This window comes from Radiomyces spectabilis (assembly GCF_025331425.1).
Source record: "Radiomyces spectabilis strain NRRL 2753 chromosome Unknown BYT42scaffold_1, whole genome shotgun sequence".
In the NCBI taxonomy this organism is placed as follows: Eukaryota; Fungi; Mucoromycota; class Mucoromycetes; order Mucorales; family Radiomycetaceae; genus Radiomyces; species Radiomyces spectabilis.
The window spans coordinates 605,968-622,793 of NW_026251926.1; the positions used below are offsets into that span (position 1 = coordinate 605,968).

At 46.2% G+C, this 16,826-nt stretch overlaps 5 protein-coding genes across 5 annotated transcripts; 2 read left to right on the forward strand and 3 right to left on the reverse strand.

The window, feature by feature from the left end:
- Window positions 1-1,339: 1,339 nt before the first annotated feature.
- Window positions 1,340-2,561, forward strand: BYT42DRAFT_619437 (uncharacterized protein; the record flags this gene model as incomplete). Its single annotated transcript, XM_051572354.1, has 1 exon — window positions 1,340-2,561. Exon 1 carries the CDS (start codon window positions 1,629-1,631, stop codon window positions 2,559-2,561), a length of 933 nt encoding a protein of 310 aa, XP_051428021.1. The 5' UTR covers window positions 1,340-1,628.
- A 3,934-nt stretch (window positions 2,562-6,495) lies between these two features.
- On the reverse strand, window positions 6,496-7,611 carry BYT42DRAFT_551190 (ribonuclease H-like domain-containing protein). Its single transcript, XM_051566225.1, has one exon. It carries the CDS (start codon window positions 7,493-7,495, stop codon window positions 6,728-6,730), a length of 768 nt encoding a protein of 255 aa, XP_051428022.1. The 5' UTR covers window positions 7,496-7,611; the 3' UTR covers window positions 6,496-6,727.
- Window positions 7,612-8,459: 848 nt separating this feature from the next.
- BYT42DRAFT_609281 (uncharacterized protein) lies at window positions 8,460-10,340 on the reverse strand (the record flags this gene model as incomplete). The annotated part of the gene is made up of 2 exons (XM_051571247.1): window positions 8,460-9,610; window positions 9,689-10,340. 2 exons carry the CDS (start codon window positions 10,338-10,340, stop codon window positions 8,460-8,462), a joined length of 1,803 nt encoding a protein of 600 aa, XP_051428023.1.
- A 1,805-nt stretch (window positions 10,341-12,145) lies between these two features.
- BYT42DRAFT_551195 (phosphate-induced protein 1) lies at window positions 12,146-13,533 on the forward strand. Its single transcript, XM_051566226.1, has 4 exons — window positions 12,146-12,404; window positions 12,466-12,573; window positions 12,658-12,967; window positions 13,032-13,533. Exons 1-4 carry the CDS (start codon window positions 12,239-12,241, stop codon window positions 13,354-13,356), a joined length of 909 nt encoding a protein of 302 aa, XP_051428024.1. The 5' UTR covers window positions 12,146-12,238; the 3' UTR covers window positions 13,357-13,533.
- A 557-nt stretch (window positions 13,534-14,090) lies between these two features.
- BYT42DRAFT_487428 (coth protein-domain-containing protein) lies at window positions 14,091-16,039 on the reverse strand (the record flags this gene model as incomplete). Its single annotated transcript, XM_051563799.1, has 4 exons — window positions 14,091-14,709; window positions 14,773-15,141; window positions 15,231-15,464; window positions 15,555-16,039. 4 exons carry the CDS (start codon window positions 16,037-16,039, stop codon window positions 14,091-14,093), a joined length of 1,707 nt encoding a protein of 568 aa, XP_051428025.1.
- Window positions 16,040-16,826: the final 787 nt, after the last annotated feature.

Sequence of the window (16,826 nt, forward strand, 5' to 3'; positions counted from 1 at the left end):
CCCGCCAGTCGATGAATTCATTTATCTTGGTGTACCCTTCCGCTCCAAAGGCATCGATGTTTCTGCCATGATCCGCCATCGCGCGCAAAGCACCTTCCTCGCCATGTCTCAACTTAACGCTATGGGCCTGAACCGCAATGGTTTTCCGTTGCTCTTCTCGGTTCGGATATACGCTGCCTTCGTCCGCCCCAAGTTGGAGTATGGATTGGCCATTGCCCACTTGCTAAAAAAAGAATACGCCGAGCTCGAACGTGTACAAGATCGTTGCCTCCGAATGATCGTTGGCGGCCATCGCACATCCTCCACCCAAGTTCTGAAGCACCTGTGCAACCTTCCGACCATGTCTTTTCGTGCAGACACCTTAGTGCTGAAGTTTTGCCTTCGTACCGGCTGGCTCCCGGACGATTGCCTCCTTACGCTCCTTTCACCTTCCGTTCCTTTGTCTCTTCTCTCTCGTCTCCGTGAGCGAAAAATCGCTCGCGATTATCCCATGGATGATTCCTCTCCCTCACGTCTTAAGCGATGGCTACGCCAATATCGCCAGACCCATTTCACCGCCTTCCTTGCTTCCACCGATCGTGTTCTCATTCGTGCTTGCCGATCGTCACTCGAAATTGATCCTGTTCTTTTTGTCCCGGCTTCCCGGCCCGATCGTAGTCGCCTTGTGCGATGGCGTATGGGGTGGCTACCAGGAAAACCTCGTCCGTGCGCCTGTGGCTTTGGTGAGACCAAACGATCCCATTTGATGGTTTGCCACAAGATCCCTTCGACCCTTTGGGATAGCCTCCCCTTTCCTCCTTCGGATTTTACTGGTGTCCGATTGGATTATACACTCAACCAGTTGCCAACCTCCCGTTCCGCTGCCATGCCCACCTTTTGGTCTGACCTCTGTACCATTCTTTGGCACATCGACCAACTGTGCAATCCCGACGGCGATTATAGCACTGATCCCACCCCGGGCCAAGTTTGGCCTGCTGTTTCTGTCTCTACCCCTGGTGAAGCGCGCCTGGATCTCCCTCTGGCATCTTCCTCCCACTGCCACAACCATTAGAGCACGTTGCGGAGGAGACCATGGAGTGAACGGTGGCGTCTTAGCTAGTGTTCCTCACCCTTTCTTTTGCCTTTTTGCACCTCTGTGAGATTCTATAGGTGTTCTTTTTCGTTTCCCCCTTTCCTTTGTTTCCCATGATGGTATGGCCTATAGAGGACCCTGCAAAGGGTCGATTGGCCATCCCTCCAATAAACTTATACACTTTCGACTGAGCTAAGCGAGCACCCTTTTTCCGCTCTTCATCACTTTTTTCTCGTTTTTATAGCGGGGAAACTTTTAGCCGGAATTACACCTGTTCCACCCACACTTAAATCCCTTCCATCCATCATACATCCTTTGCCATATCGTGCATCCACCCCCTACCGACCTATTTCTGAAGTTTGAAATCGTTACCATCGTTCTTCTCTGAGATATCTCCAATTCAAGAAAAGTGTATCAAAGAAACACAACGTTAATTTCAGCCAGTTCCATCGCCGAATCTCGTTTTCCGGCAACCGCTTCGAAACTCGCATCGCCTTCTGTGTCCGGACCGGACTCAAATTTTGAATTTCGCTCGCCGACGACGCATCTCCATCCGATGTCCACAACTTCCCCTGACCAATTTGCGGCCATGCAGGCCCAAATTAATTACCTGACTGCGCAAGTCACTACGCACCGTACTGAACTCGACCAGATCCGCCACCTACTCGAAGAAAATCAGCAACTCCGTAATGAAAATGCCCAGTTGAAAGCCCAACTTGCTGCCGCTACCGCTAGCGTTTCCACTTCCTACTCCAAGCCTACTGTATCCACTTCTGCCCCTAATACTGAGACTGCAACCCGCCCAACTTCAACCCCTTCTGCACCCATGGGTTCTGACGCCTCGCAGTGGGCTACAGTCACCAAAAAGTACCGTCCTGTCCGACCTAAACCTAAGCCCAAAACTCGGGCTTCAGATGCTCGCACCTTTCAGATTACCGACGGCCCAAGTGGCTTCCAGTACTTGTATATTCCTCGATCTCGCCGCCTTACCCGCCACGAAACCCGTACCCGTCTTCGCCGTCTGGGCGTTGATCCATACCGTGTGCTTGACATCACTTTCCCCGCTCGTTCTGTTGTCGGCCTCCTGATCCATGTGCAATACCGTGCGCTCGTAGAGGAGACCCTCGGTCAGCATAATATCCTGGTGATCCACGACTTTGATCCCTGTGACCCCATCCACATGGCTGATCCTGAAGTCAAGCAGATGTCCCTCGCAGATCAACAAGCGTTTGCTGAGTCTCTCCATTCTGCACGATGCGAAAAAGCAGTGCTCCGTCTTCCATATCACCTTGCCTCCCCCATTGCCCGCTCTTTCCTGGAAGCCAACATTTTCGATACTGATGATGTCTCTCGTCTTCTGAGTCGCTGTCGTGGTGCTCCTGTGCCCCCTACCAACACTGATACTACCGAGAAAGACGACACTGATCCTGATACTGATATGGCCGACGCCAAACATGAACGCGCACCTGCCAGCAATGGCAAGCTTTAAAAAAAAAAATGATTAATCAACACAACACATTCACTCCTTCTTCGTCAACCTCGCTTGCCACTCATCTCCTAACGCTCCCATCTCCAACCCCACCTGTTTCCACCACCCCCTTTCGCATCGGCTTATGGAATGCCAATGGTCTCCAAGCCTCCTTAGTCGATGACATCCTCCAACACTGCCAGTCCTTTTCTCTACTTTTTATCACCGAAACTTGGTTAATCTCTCCAGCTCGACTCCGTACTTCTTGGTCCCAGTACCATTTATATGGTAGCCCTGTTGCGGGTAATTTCCGTGGTTCCCATGGTATTTCTGCTCTTGTTTCCCCCAGCTTTCCTTTCCACATTCTGCAATTTCCCATACCGTCTCCACATGCCCTCGGGCTACAGATCGGTACCTCGTTACGCATTATTTGCCTGTATCTGCCGCCCTCTCTGTCCTCTGATGAAGTCCTTGCTACCTTGAACGCTATCCCACTGACCCAAGACACTATTATTTGTGGCGATTTAAATGCTCGCCTGGGCCCCCTCACTGGTGACCATCGTTCAAATACCCGCGGACCCCTTCTCCAAGACTGGGTGGAAGAACGCAACCTTCAAATCCTCAACATCTCTTTGGCATACGGCATTCCTACCTTCCTCAACTACCGGAACGACCAGCTCCATAGCAGCATCGTTGATTATTTCATTACAAATATGCCTCACCTTTCGTCTTCATCGCTCCACATCTATTCTGCTTTGCATCTTGGCTCCGATCACAAGCTGATGGCCTTATCCTTCCCGTACCGTGACCCCAATGCCTCGGTCAACACGATCCCTCCTTCTTCATCAAGTCGCCGTCTCTGGAACCTCTCGCGCTTGAACGAAACGGACGTACACAAGCTGTACATTGATACTTTTCGCTGCCTGTCGGCACCTCTCTCTACCCAACTCCGGGACCTTTCCCATGATCCGCCTCCTACCCGACCCCCGATTGACCAGCTGAACCACGATCTTAACGATCTTATCTATACTGCATTGGACAAATCGGTGTGCCGGCGTGCCCCTCGGCCTCCTTCCTGGAAATCGTTTTGGAATGCAGAGCTACAGGCTCTTGCTGACGAACGTGAACGTTGCTACCGTCGATGGCATCGAGCCATTGGGCTTGACAAAGTCCCCTGGTGGGATCGCCTCCAACATGCTGCTGCCCGTTTCCGATGTGCTGTGCGTTATGCTAAGCGTCAGGCTTGGCGTGCATTCTGTGATAAATTGGCCCGCGGCGATTTCTCTCGTGCAACTGCGACCGTCAAAAGTATCCGAAACCGCCGTAACCAACAGGTGCGATTTACACATCCCGATGGCCCTGCGGTTGGTGCCCAAGTCCTCCGCAACCATATGGCGAACGTCTACTCTGGCCAGCATCTGCCAATTGCCCGACCTCCTCCACTGTCTGCCACCAGCCAATCGCTTCCCTTCGACATCGCCTCTACCTCTCTCTCGCACACGTTTACCAAAGAGAACATTATTGCCACCTTGAAACGCCTATCACAACGAAAAGCCCCAGGTCCCGATGATTTACGTGCCGAAATGTTACTCCCGATCGCAGACTCTCTTGCCCCCTTGCTTGCCCACCTGTTTACCATCTGTACCCAATGGTCCTATACTCCCACAGTGTGGCGTCATGCTCAGGTAGTTCCTATCCACAAACAAGGTGCCCCCAACGACCCTGCCCACTTTCGTCCAATTTCTCTGACCTCGATTGTACGCAAACTTTTCGAGATGATTCTCTTACCAGCATTGGAAATCACAGCCCCATCCCTGGACGTCGCACAAGGCGGTTTTCGACATCAACGTAGTGCCCTGGATCAAGCCCTCTGCTTGCACGACTTGATGCGCGCCTACCGCGATCGTCACAACCACTACCCTGTTGTTGCTTTCTTGGACATCAAGGCCGCTTACGATACTGTTGACCGTCGAATTGTCTGGCAGACCCTCCTTGCCTCTTCCACGCCTCTTGTACTCGTCTCGCTTCTAGCGCACATGTTTGATGATGTCTCCGTCACAGTTCTTTTGCAAAACCATGCCTCCACGCCTTTCACCCCATCTACTGGTGTGCTACAAGGCTCCGTCCTCAGTCCATTTCTCTATTCTTTATATATTAACACTCTGCCTGCTCTTTTGCGCTCTGCCGCCTCTCTTTCGACCACCACAGTGCCCTCCATTTCACCATCGCGACCACCTCTCTATGATGCTTCTGCGCCCAACGGCTTGCCGTTTGGACCCATCCCATCTGACAGTGACCCCATTGCCTCACCGACTCCCATCAACTGCCTGTTGTATGCGGACGACATCGCCTTGGTTGGCTCGGCTCGCGAGGTACAACACATGCTCACTCTTGCTGAAACTCATGCTCATGTCCTGGGCTATAAATGGAGTCCGCCAAAATGTGCCATCCTGAATGCACCTGTACCCACTTCTCGTAGCTTTGTCCATCTCTCCCTGTATGGTGATATGCTCCCTGCAGTGGATGAATTTATATATCTTGGGATTCCGTTCAACTCCAAAGGTCTCGCCACTTCTGCTTTGATCCGACATCGAGCACGCAGCACTTTTTTGGCCATGTCCCAGCTTAACGCTATGGGTCTCAATCGCAATGGCTTCCCACTTTTGTTTTCAGCACGAATCTACGCAACTTTCATCCGGCCCAAACTGGAATATGGGCTTGCTATCGCACACTTACTCCAAAAAGATTATAAAGAGCTTGCACGTGTCCAAGACCGATGCCTTCGAATGATAGTGGGCGGCCATAAGAGTGCTTCTACTCAAGTGCTGGTTCACATCTGCAACCTCCCGAGCATGTCATTCCGCGCTGATACCTTGGTCCTGAAATTCTGCCTGCGGATGAGCTACCTGCCCGATGATTGCCTCATGCCTCTTGTTTCTTCGTCTGTGCGTTTGTCACTGCTGTCACGCCTCCAAGAACGTCCAATTGTGGTCGATCATCCTGCTGAACAGATGTCTTCCTCACGCCTTACCACATGGCTACGCAATTATCGGCAACGTCACTTCACTGCTTTCCTGGCCAGTACCCAAAGAGTTCTAATTCGAGCCTGCCGCCCTACCCTGATAGTGGATCCAATACTCTACGTCCCTGCTTCGCGAGCTGATCGTAGCCGCTTAGTGCGATGGCGTATGGGCTGGCTACCGGGGAAACCTCGTCCTTGTCGCTGTGGCTTCAGTACTACCACCCGTTCCCATCTCATGGAGTGCCCTGTTGTCCCTTCCCAACTTTGGTTCTCCCTTCCATCCTGTGTTCCAAATTTTCCTGGCGTTCGCATTGATTACGTTTTGAATCAACTGCCTCTCTCACGTTCCGCCTCGGCACCAACTTATTGGTCAGACCTTTGCACCATCCTCTGGCACTTTGACCAGCTCTGTAACCCTGACGGAGATTACACAAGTGATCCTACCCCCGGCCAAGTCTGGATAGACCTCTCGCCTCCTACTGCCTCTCGCGAATCGCGCCTGGAACTGCCTCTGGCATCTTCCTCCCACTGCGACACCATCTAAGCACGTTGCGGAGGGGACCATGTAGTGAAAGGTAGCTTAGTAGCCTGTGTTCCTCTACTCTCTCACCCTACTTTTTTTCTTCCATCTTTTTGTGATCTATAGATGTTTTTTTCGTTTTATTTCTTAATTGTCCCATAGGGTAGCCGATATCGATTTCATAATCATTAAGGCCATACCCCTCAATAAACATATACATTTTCGACTGAGCTAAGCGAGCTTTTTTGCTGAGAAATCAGCATTACAAATATAACGCCTTAGTAACGTGACTGCGAATTGGTCACGTTTCGCGTTTCTGATTGGGTGCTTGTATAATCACCTTCCAAATACAGGTGGCGGTTGTTGAAAGTCGTTGGGGAATAAAATTGGCAAGCGTTGAATCTTTTTTTGATGGATGCAAGTGTGGCGATATACTTTATTTGATGGATTTTAATAATTGGAAAGGGTGATAGTCAATTGGCAAAAGAATCCAGTTCTGTGCTAAACGGTGACTGTAAAGATCTATTTTTATGAACAAGGGCATTGATAATTGCGCAGGAAGTAAACCAGAAATAATTTGATGTTGAATCGTAAACTAATGATGAATTTGTGATAAACAGCATGATGCAACGATTAGGAACCACATTATCGCTTTGGCGGTAGGCAAGCGCCTGCGACGGCAAGTTGATCTGCCCTTTCATTGCCGTGGTGGCCGGAATGACCTCGTACATGGATGAACTCTGTTTTCCCAGCTCTCGAATCCACCAAATGCAGTAATCTTTCCAACAAGTCTCGATTCTCCACGGGTTTGCCAGTCGATGTTTTCCAATTGTTCTTGATCCAAGACTTACTCCAGCTGGTGGCTGCATTGATCACGTACATCGAATCGGTTTTGATGTGAAGCGGCTTTCTTTCGTGTTGTGCTTGCTCAAGAGCTGAAATAACCGCCGTAATTTCGGCACGTTGATTTGTCTGTCGAGGTCCAGGTAAACGCTCGCTCACATTCCGTGGATCCTGTTCTCCCCAATACACACCATAACCTGCACGAGCCCCTGCGCGACCATTACCCGCCGTGGCACCGTCGGTGTATACGACGACGGCATCCGTTGAATCGACGGCTGTCTGTTTCTTTGCAGGGCGGGCATAATGATCGTCTTGTGCTCGTCGTTTGACGACAGGTATTGTGGGATGATCTGGTGTAGGTGCAGGACTCTCTTCTACTACATGTATGTATCCCGATCGGAAAGTTGGTGCATTGGTGCCTTCTGAGAATTGTTTGGCTTCTTGAAAAGTTTCAAACTTTTTGTACTTGGCACCCGGGTATCCCTGGACCTGATCTTTGCACTCATTCCAAGTTTGGAAAACTCCTCGACTGCGTCCCACGTTGACTGCATAGTAGTATTGCTTTTTCATCGTCAATGATAACCGATGGGTGCGATGACGAATGAGGTTGAAAATGATGCCGACGAGTGTTTAAGGAAAGGAAAGGTTGAGAAATCACAGAGGACAAGTGTGACCTGGAATTTTAGACAATTTTCCTTCAATGACCAAAAAATGTTTCGCCATCATATATATCTTGCCCTTTATTTTTCTTGTCATTAAACCGAGAAGATATACCATGTTTTTTCCACTGCATTATCCATTCGTAGTTGTTATCAATATCACTGGAGGGTTATAGATATCGAGCCTGGGTATAGTGTAGAGATATTGTCAAACACCGAAAATGAACTCCCCCTCTCTCCCCAGCAAGATGTATCCACGAATGACTGAGCAAAGTACACTCACAGGACGCAGGAGCTATCTCAAACGGGTCAAAGGAAATGAAAAACAAAGCACTGCTCATCGTAGCACAGCTGTAACGCGAGTAGACGCAAAACAGAAAACAGCTTGACGTACGATATAGCAACTTAAACTGCGCAGTTTCCCAGCTCCCTGAAGCGAACCCGTGAATCCCTGCTTAATGTTGACAATGCAGGTAAAAAATGTAAGAGAAAACAAAAAGTGATTCAGGTTTCCCCTTGATTGAGAGCATCCATGAAATAAGAAGCCCATTCAATTTGCATGGCAAGCTATTTTTATCAACAATAATATCAATGGTATTTGGAAAAATTCGAACAAGATGCGCACGATAGATATGGGATGATGGATTACTGTACATCTCAGCACAATTGTTTATTATTTCTTTTTTTTCAATTTATATCATTGCACTATGCTATTATTTCGTGAAAAATAAAAAAAAAATATCTTCGTTTTACAAGAATTTTATATTGAACATGATTCGTCGTTGTTGGTTCGCTACATTGAAGATCCCCTTTTTTCAGAATGACTCGGGTTTCAAAAACGTTTTCCCTCCACAGAACGGGTTGCTGCAGCATGGTCACGTAAATAAGGGACATGCAAACCCACCGGTTGCAGGCGTAGCAACCACTGTCGGTTTGTAACCGAACCATTCGAGACCAAAAATGTGCAGAGTGATCCAAAAATGCAGCTGCAGCGACTCGCGTTGTAAGTGAGGATGGGCTGTAGTGGAATTATTGATATTATTGTGATCGGCTGGATCCGTTGGTTGAGGTGTGCACGCTTTCACAAGACTGGAAAAGGTAGTGTCCGTTTCGTCCCGGGCCTGGTAATCTAGTACTATCGGTAGTTGGATAGTGGAAATAGCATGCGGTGGTAATAAAATGACTTCAGCATTGGCATCGTCGTTGCCTACGCCTTTCCCAATGACGACGCCAGTTAATGCGTCTTTAACAAGGGACTGCACTTTGACTAAGCGAGTGGGAACATGATTCTGACGATTATCTACCGTGACATTGACGAGCCATTCGCTTTCAAAGGCCACATTGCCAACCATCACTCCTTGGCGAGTCTTGGACACTTTGGGTGCGGTCGTGAGCGAGGCACCTTCCACCCGCATCAATGGAGTTCGAGGCCACAAGACGTACGAGACCGCCAGTAAGAGTAACATGCTGATAAACGTTCCAAACACCCAACTACGACGTCCACATCGACGGCTCTTCTTGGCGGATTTTTTGTTATTTATTTTTCGCGCAGGTTGCGGTTGCTGTGGGCCACAGCTGATAAAGCAACAACCGACCCACATACCACGCTGCGGGATCTCGTCTCCTTCTTCTTCGGCCGCCATATTCTGCCATCGGCTATGCTTTCGATGATTATCTCGCTCATGATCTTGATCATGGTCTCCAATTGATTCATTATCCCGGTCGTCAGCGTAGTCGATTTTTTGAACTGCTGAGCAAGCATCACTCAGAGCGGGATCCTGCGGTGCACCGTAGTAATCTCCGAATGAGTAAGGTCGAGCCCCCATATATTTTTCTTCGTAATATTTCTCGCTCTCCGTGCTGGATTTCTTCTTTTCAATTTGAACCAGTGTCTCCTGACTTCCCCATGGTCGAGCGTTGTAGTGCTCTCCACGAACTGACCCAGTAGGGGTCGGTAGTGAAAGATCAAGCGGGAGAAGATTGGTATCAAATATACTAGGCGCATCAAGGGGATGAACCGGCTCAGCTATATCAAAAAAAGGTTTGTAAAAACCATCGATTAGCATTCTTTTGGGAAACAAGATCTTGGGAGGGGGCTGCTTACGTTGAGTCGGATGAATATTCTCACCTGCGTCGACCAGCGAGCGAGATCGATCCCTATTCGGTGTACTCTGTGGAGACGGCGATTGCATAAACGCTCTTGCTATGGTGAGGCGCTCGGGATCGGCTGCTGAGGCGGCATTGACGGATAACGTGCGTCCTGAAAAGCTGGAGGAGGATCGATCCCGTCCTCCAACAGAACCATGATCGCTCGATGGAGTCGGCATAAACCTATCTGCTACGGATAGCCTGCCTGCAGGATTATCGGAATAAGAAGTGGAGGTGATGGAAATAGCCGTGATGGAAGGTGCTGGTGAAACGCTCCGGGTTTGACTGTAGTTGGCCGACATGAACTTGTCGGCAATGGATAGACGGGGGGTTGGGCTAGGGCATTTATTGATACGAGGTGCGGGAGCTGATGGACGACGTAAATCGAGATCGGTAGTTGAGGCTACGGTGGAAAAGGATTGAGCACGACGTTGTTGTTGTTGCTGAGCGTAAGCTGTTGCTGTAGTTAATCGAGAAGAAGTCGTTGATGGTGCAGCCGCTGTTGCTCGTGGAATGGAAGGTCGAGATTTGCTTGGACGATCGGACCTTGCTGTGCCTGAGCTGACAGAAGAAGGTCGACGTGATCGAGACTGTGACGGGGAGACCATTCTTTATATTTCAGTTACCCAAAAGTACAGTAGATGTAGCTAGAATAGTAGTAAGAGAAAGAAAAATCAAGTTAAAGAAAGACAACTAGGTAATTTTGAAAGTAATGATGATTAACGAAGGACGACAAAAAAGTAATAAGGAGAAACTGGGAGACCGATTAAGCAAGAAGAAGGGAGACAGCGTGAAAAAAAAAGAAATGGAGAACGAAGGGAAGATGGGATGAAAAAAAAAAAAAGTAGAATGAATAAATTTGGAGATGGAGGGAGGGGAGCGTGGGTTGCTGAGGGGCTGCTTTCTCCTCAATCCATCTTCTTCCTCGACCGTGCACTCCTTCCCGCCAGTCACTGCATCAAGTCAACTTGCCTTTTAAAGATTCATTGAGGGTACCGAAAAACGACACTAGTTCGCTGTATCGCAGGTAAAAAAAAGACAGTTTGTCTATTTTGGAGTCCCCTTTTTTTTGATATCCAAACATATATGACTTGGAGTTCAAGGAGGTTGAAAACGGAGTATTCAAAACATATAAACCATAAAAGTTATGTATGTAGTATGTTATTTCATTTTCTATTTTGATTCTTGATCTGACAAACGAAGAACTACGACAGCTGGATTGTTTTTCTTTGTTCATCATCTTTTTCTCAATTAGGTTGATTACCATTAAGCTTTTATAAAAAAAAAAGAAAATTCAACCATGCAACTACTAACCTCGATTCCACGATGCTATCTATTCTTGTTCCCGGACAAGGTTTTCTTACAATTCCTGCGCGCAACGATTGTTGCGTCAAATGATGACTCACAGTATTGTTTTAATTAGATGGCTTTTTTCTCCTCATTCATTCCCAGGAAGCTTTAACCTTGATCCGCTACTTATTGTCTTGCCTTTTAAGGCATAATTTCCTCTCCTGTTGACAAAATGAAGAAGAGGTATCATACATTCAATAATGACAAGCGAATAGGGTCATGTTATATTGACTATCTGTCATTCGTAGTTGTACCTTTCAGATCCTTGTCAGAACCATTCCGTAGATTCGCTGACAACAGATATTGAAAATCAAACAGTTCACAGAGCTAGGACTTCAGCTTCTTGCCGAAAGCCTATTTTCATCCGCAAGAAATATTACATCTAAGGCCACTTTTAAAAAGATCTGTCAGTTTGATTTTTGATACGCTTTTACTGCGGACAGATTGTGGAGTACAGAAATCCCATTTTCCCTCAGCTCCAATGATCCTTTTCGGAATTGACCTTTATTTCGAGAATTACATTGTATTCTGTGAAGCAAGTGGATCGAAAAAGACTGACACAGTAGAGGATCAAATCATACTTGCTAACCGGTTGGAGAAACCAGTTTAACAGAAGGCTCCAAGGCTTAGGTGTTTACAGTGAATTTTTTGGGCTCAAATGGTGGCTAGATGGATGAACCACATTAGATATTCTGAATTTTCAATAAATACCCCCATACCAAGAGTTATTTCACATTCAAACCATTGGATAATGTTCATTTTCGCATTGTCTTTTTATAGAAGCGGTATACAAAAATATCAATCATATACGAGAAAAAAGATACCTTTCAATTGCAAGATAATATCGTATTTTAGATCACAGATATCTAATGACTTGCTGAGCATGGAGAGCTAGGCAATATTTTGTCAAAACACACCCAAGTTGTAAGTGGATTTCTGTGCCGTTGTACCAGAAGAGTGGAAGGCTTGATTGGTAGAGAATCTATTTATATTTTTCGGTTACACCAGCTCCTACGCTTGGTGATGAGGCTAATTGGTTTTTAAAGTCCCATCTCCCTTCCACGCAGTTTTTCCCCGCCCAAACTCCTATTTTTTCTTCATACAGCGTCCTTTGCTGCTTTTACTTTTCCCTATTTATTGACTGGTTAACGGAACGATGCTGTTTTCAGCCTTAGGAACGATCATTGTCTCAGCTCTTGGTTTGGTAGCAGCTCAACAACCCACAAACGCTGATTCCAACAGTCATTTGACACCCACTGCAACAAAATATGCTGATACATTCAAGAATGCGGGCGGTCGAGTACTTCATGACAAGGTCAACGGTATGATCTTTTTTTCTTTCTACAATTAGTTCTTTCCATCGCATTAACGCCATTTGCACAGTCTATCTCATTTTCTATGGTGAATGGAACTCTACCGAGGCAAAGACAGATCAGTCCATCATTATGAATTTCTTGGACCGTGTTTCAACTGCCCCTTGGTTCTCGACATGTAAGCTACAATACTTGATGATTGAGCTTTTTTTTTTTTTTTTTTTTCCCCATGGATTCTCTAACAAAAGCAACTCGTATCTAGTGAAAAAGTATCCTGATAGCAACGGAAACACAGTGACGGGACCGTTGAATCTAGCGGCTGCATTGACTGACTCCGGCAGTCATGGTTTACAGCTTAACGATGCCAATACCCACCAACAAATTGTGACCGATGCTGTGAATTCCGGTTATCTTTCAGCCACCAACCAGCTCGACGGTGACGGTGTTTATATCATTTTGGCCGGTCAGAATGTGCAGGACAAAGATTTCTGCAACGCCCATTGTGGCTATAACAGTTACAATGATCAATTCCAGTACATTTTCGTCGGTCATCCTAAACTCTGTCAGGACAGGTAATGTTTATAATCACAAAAACAGCCGAGCCTGTAGAACATGCATTGATGACATGTTTCATAGATGTATCCCACCATTCAACAAGGAGACTTCACCCAACAACAGTCCTGCCGCTGACGCCTTCATCACGATCCTTTCGCATGAACTTCAAGATATATTGACCGACCCCAAAGGCGATGGCTGGGTCATTCAAGAAAATCAAAAGAGAATCGAATTAGGTGATTTCTGTGCCGGAGCTAATGTTACACAGGAACAATGGTTTGGTCAATTGTCTCAGATAGAAGCCGGCAAAAACGCAAGCTACAACATTGCCATTGATGGCAACAAGTATCTCGTTCAAACCATCTTTGATCGAGAGAAAAAATCATGCGTCCTCTCTGGCAACTAAAGCAAGTGAAAACTTTTTTTTTTTCACTCAAATGTCCATACGATACCCGTTCCTTTTCTTTCCTCCAACTCCGCCTCATATACATTTTTTTTGTACCATGAAAAAATTGTAAAAAAACCACCATTTGCTCAGATAGTTCTGATTGGCTCAGCGATTAAAGCGTTCAAGCAAAAAATATTTTATTGCAGTGGCAAATCACCAATCAAGTGAGCACTTGATTGATACTGTTAGATGCTGCGGACGACCAGTCCTAAAAATTGGATGGTCCTTGAGAAAGCTGTTAGATCCAGAAAACTTTTGCTTCCCACAGCAACACCATGAAGCACATTGTATTTAAAAGACAATGTCATGATCTCTATCTCTAGTTATCATCAAAAGAATCGTCGTTCTCAGGTTTTATCATTTTACCAAGAGCTACGTTTGAAAAATCGATTTCTTTAATGATCACGGAGCTGTCAGCAATGGAAGAGACATGTGACCGACCATTGCGGCATAAAGACAAGAATCATTGCTTTTAGCATTAGTTGACCTATGATATATGAATCAATGGGTTCTTTTTTTCCCTAATATGCAATTGAGGCGAGTGTATCATTGGAAATTAAAAACATGTTTTGTCGAAACCAAAAATAATTATAATTTAGCCTATGATCTATCAAATGATAATTTATATAGTAAAAGTATACTACAAGATGATGTATGTAGGGCACAGCATCATCTCGTTTACTGCTGCAGCCTTATTGCAGGCTTGCCTTGACAGCGGCGGATTTTACACGAATCCATTCTTTGACACCATACAGCGATCTAAAACCAGTAGGTCCATTGATCGCGTTATCGAAAGGGATCTTCTTGTTGACACGAGCAATAAAGTCGATGGCCGTCAGCAAATCAAACGCCAGCGGCAGGGAAGCGGCTTCGCCATCGCTGGCATTTCCATGGAAGAGGTTTGCAAGGATATCTTTACCACCAGGAAGAAAACTGAGACCAGGACGGACACGTGGTAATGATTGGTCCCATGCAATGTCTTCCCTCAGGAACTCGGCCAGAGAATCAATAACAGGATCGCTCTTGTCGTACAGTTCGTTCAAGATGGTGCGTAAACGCTGTTCAAATAGCTGACGGTAATGTGGAATGTTCAGCACGGCAACCATGAGAGGCTTGGAATCGACGCCAGCAAATTTTTTATAGTCGCCTTCACGAATCATGCCCATATTGACCGGACCACTGCCCATGGAAAAATCCAAATCCCAGTCCATCCAAATAAATCGACTTTGCTGAGGATCCTGATAGAGGTAGTAATTGTTCTTGTTCTGGAGGTATCCGTCCCAAAAACCATTGAGAAATTCCAAGGCCATACTAAACAGAGCACATGTCATAAGATATGGGTGAGCGAAAGCTTTGTTTGTGGCAGCCACTCACTTGATGATAAAGGTCTCGACATCCAAGCGTTTTTCCCAAATGTCCACTGTAGCGTTGAGATCCTGGTCAGGTTGCTTCTGCAGCTGCAGCTGATCGTCGATAAATTTGGTGAAATCGCGCAACTGGACAAAACCTTTGGGACCCAATTCAGCGTCTTCCTCGAGAGAATAGCCGCTGTCGTTGTACAGGTTCAAATCCTCTCCAAAATAACTGAGATCCGAAGATCGACCATGGCGCGTCCCCTCTCCTCTATAAAGCACGCCATGATCGTACGGTCTGTTGCCTCCGTTAAACTCGGTGCGAAGAAAAGTGGAATCGTATTTTTCAGCCAGTACAAATAGACCAATGGCCCGATCATTGATAAACAATCTAAATGGATAAATGTTTCAGGGGAAAAAATCCATTGGAAAACCAAAACCAAGGCACAAGATAATGAAAGAAGAAAAGATCATGTTTACCTTATGTAGGATGCTTGTGATGCAGGCACGCCAGCAGCATATACCATATCATATGCTAGCTTCTCCCGCATATAGCTGGGGTCATTGCCAGTTGTACGAATTTTGAGCTTGCGGAAGCCTTCAAAGTCCTGGCCTTTGGGAAGATTCAGATTGTATGCAAGTTTGGTATACTGACGAGATGAACGGCCTCCCAATTTCATCTTGACATCTGAGAACTGGCGTATTTTGTTCGAACTAGAAATCCGACCGCAGAAAAAAAAGACCCCCAACCCAAAATGGTTACTTTTGACGCAAAATAATAATCATGCTTACAGATATGCTTACCTTATATAAGTGAAGTTCACTTGAACATCAATATCTTGCATATAGCGTGAGTGCAGATTATCGATTGCGGATTGTGGACCCGTGACATGAATAGTAGGAATTTCACCTTCAGGATGCAAGTCGGATGGGCCTCGATTATATCGGGTAGGCCAACCAAGCGAAGGGAACGTCTCAACGTGACGGTGATTCCAATTACGACCGAAAAACTCGTTAGGAGTCGTGCCCCGTATCGGTCGATCAACCTGGCGTTCAAAATTTTCCCCTTCTACGACCTCTGTGGTCCCTTTTTTCAATTTGACGTACTGGTAAGAAGAAGCAGCAGGTGCTTCGCCTTTGTGAAGTATATAAGATTCAGCAGAAGGGGTAAGAGGGTATACTGTGCCGTTAATACGAACGGCCAAATCTTGGTTGGAAGCGACGCTGATGACTGCATATGTAATTTGCTCCTGGGCCGCTACTAGAACCGCTAGCAAGAACACTACCATTACGGGATTAATAGAGAGAAAGAGCAAGTTATGTCCTACTGTCTAACCTAGTAGGCTGGTATGTAATAGTTGACCACCCATGAAGAAGAAAAAGAAGAAAGAAAAAAAAAAACTGTACGAGTTGGTCTGCAAAGAAGGGGATTTCGGTGTCAAAAATCCGAGCGCACAAATTTATAGGCAACAGTCGAGCTACTCCTGGTGTCTCCTTATGCATGACTATTTTTTAGTACACTATGGGTTTGTAAGCAGTATTGCATTCACAGGAAATGACAGAATAATACGGAATAAAAAGCAGCTCCTCATGCTATTGCCACCCTTAACATGTGTGCTGCCATTCGTTTCGGATTATTGCTTCTGACTTTCTAACTTGCCGATAAATAATGGTTTCGTGAGGTGATAGGTAATCTATCATGATGTAATCACATTGTATGATGCTTGGCAGTACTGCTTTTTTGCAACACCATATCATATAGTGACGAATAGCAAAGCTTGCTGATATTGAAATGCTAGTAAGCATGGAAGCATGCTACAACAACCATGTTACCATAACATGTTACAATACTGTGATAATGAGCATCCTCTTTTCAAGCGACGAGTCATGTCACTGACATAAATAAGATACCCCTAGAATGTTATGATGGCGCAAAAGTCAACGTCACAATCACAAAGATGGTGAAGAAAGTCCCTTTTTTTTTGCGAGATGTTTGCTATCCGGATATGAAAAAGCTCAACGTCGATCCTCGGTTAGATCGTCCAGGAGTCATTTTTTATGCGAGTATTGTCTCCG

Excerpts from the sequence above, each read along its gene's own strand:
- BYT42DRAFT_551195 (XM_051566226.1), top strand. The coding sequence starts at position 12,239 with ATGCTGTTTTCAGCCTTAGGAACGATCATTGTCTCAGCTCTTGGTTTG. Across the intron at positions 12,405-12,465 it reads ACTTCATGACAAGGTCAACG|TCTATCTCATTTTCTATGGT; the intron begins GTATGATCTTTT and ends CCATTTGCACAG. Across the intron at positions 12,968-13,031 it reads CCTAAACTCTGTCAGGACAG|ATGTATCCCACCATTCAACA; the intron begins GTAATGTTTATA and ends CATGTTTCATAG.
- BYT42DRAFT_551190 (XM_051566225.1), bottom strand. The coding sequence starts at position 7,495 with ATGAAAAAGCAATACTACTATGCAGTCAACGTGGGACGCAGTCGAGGA.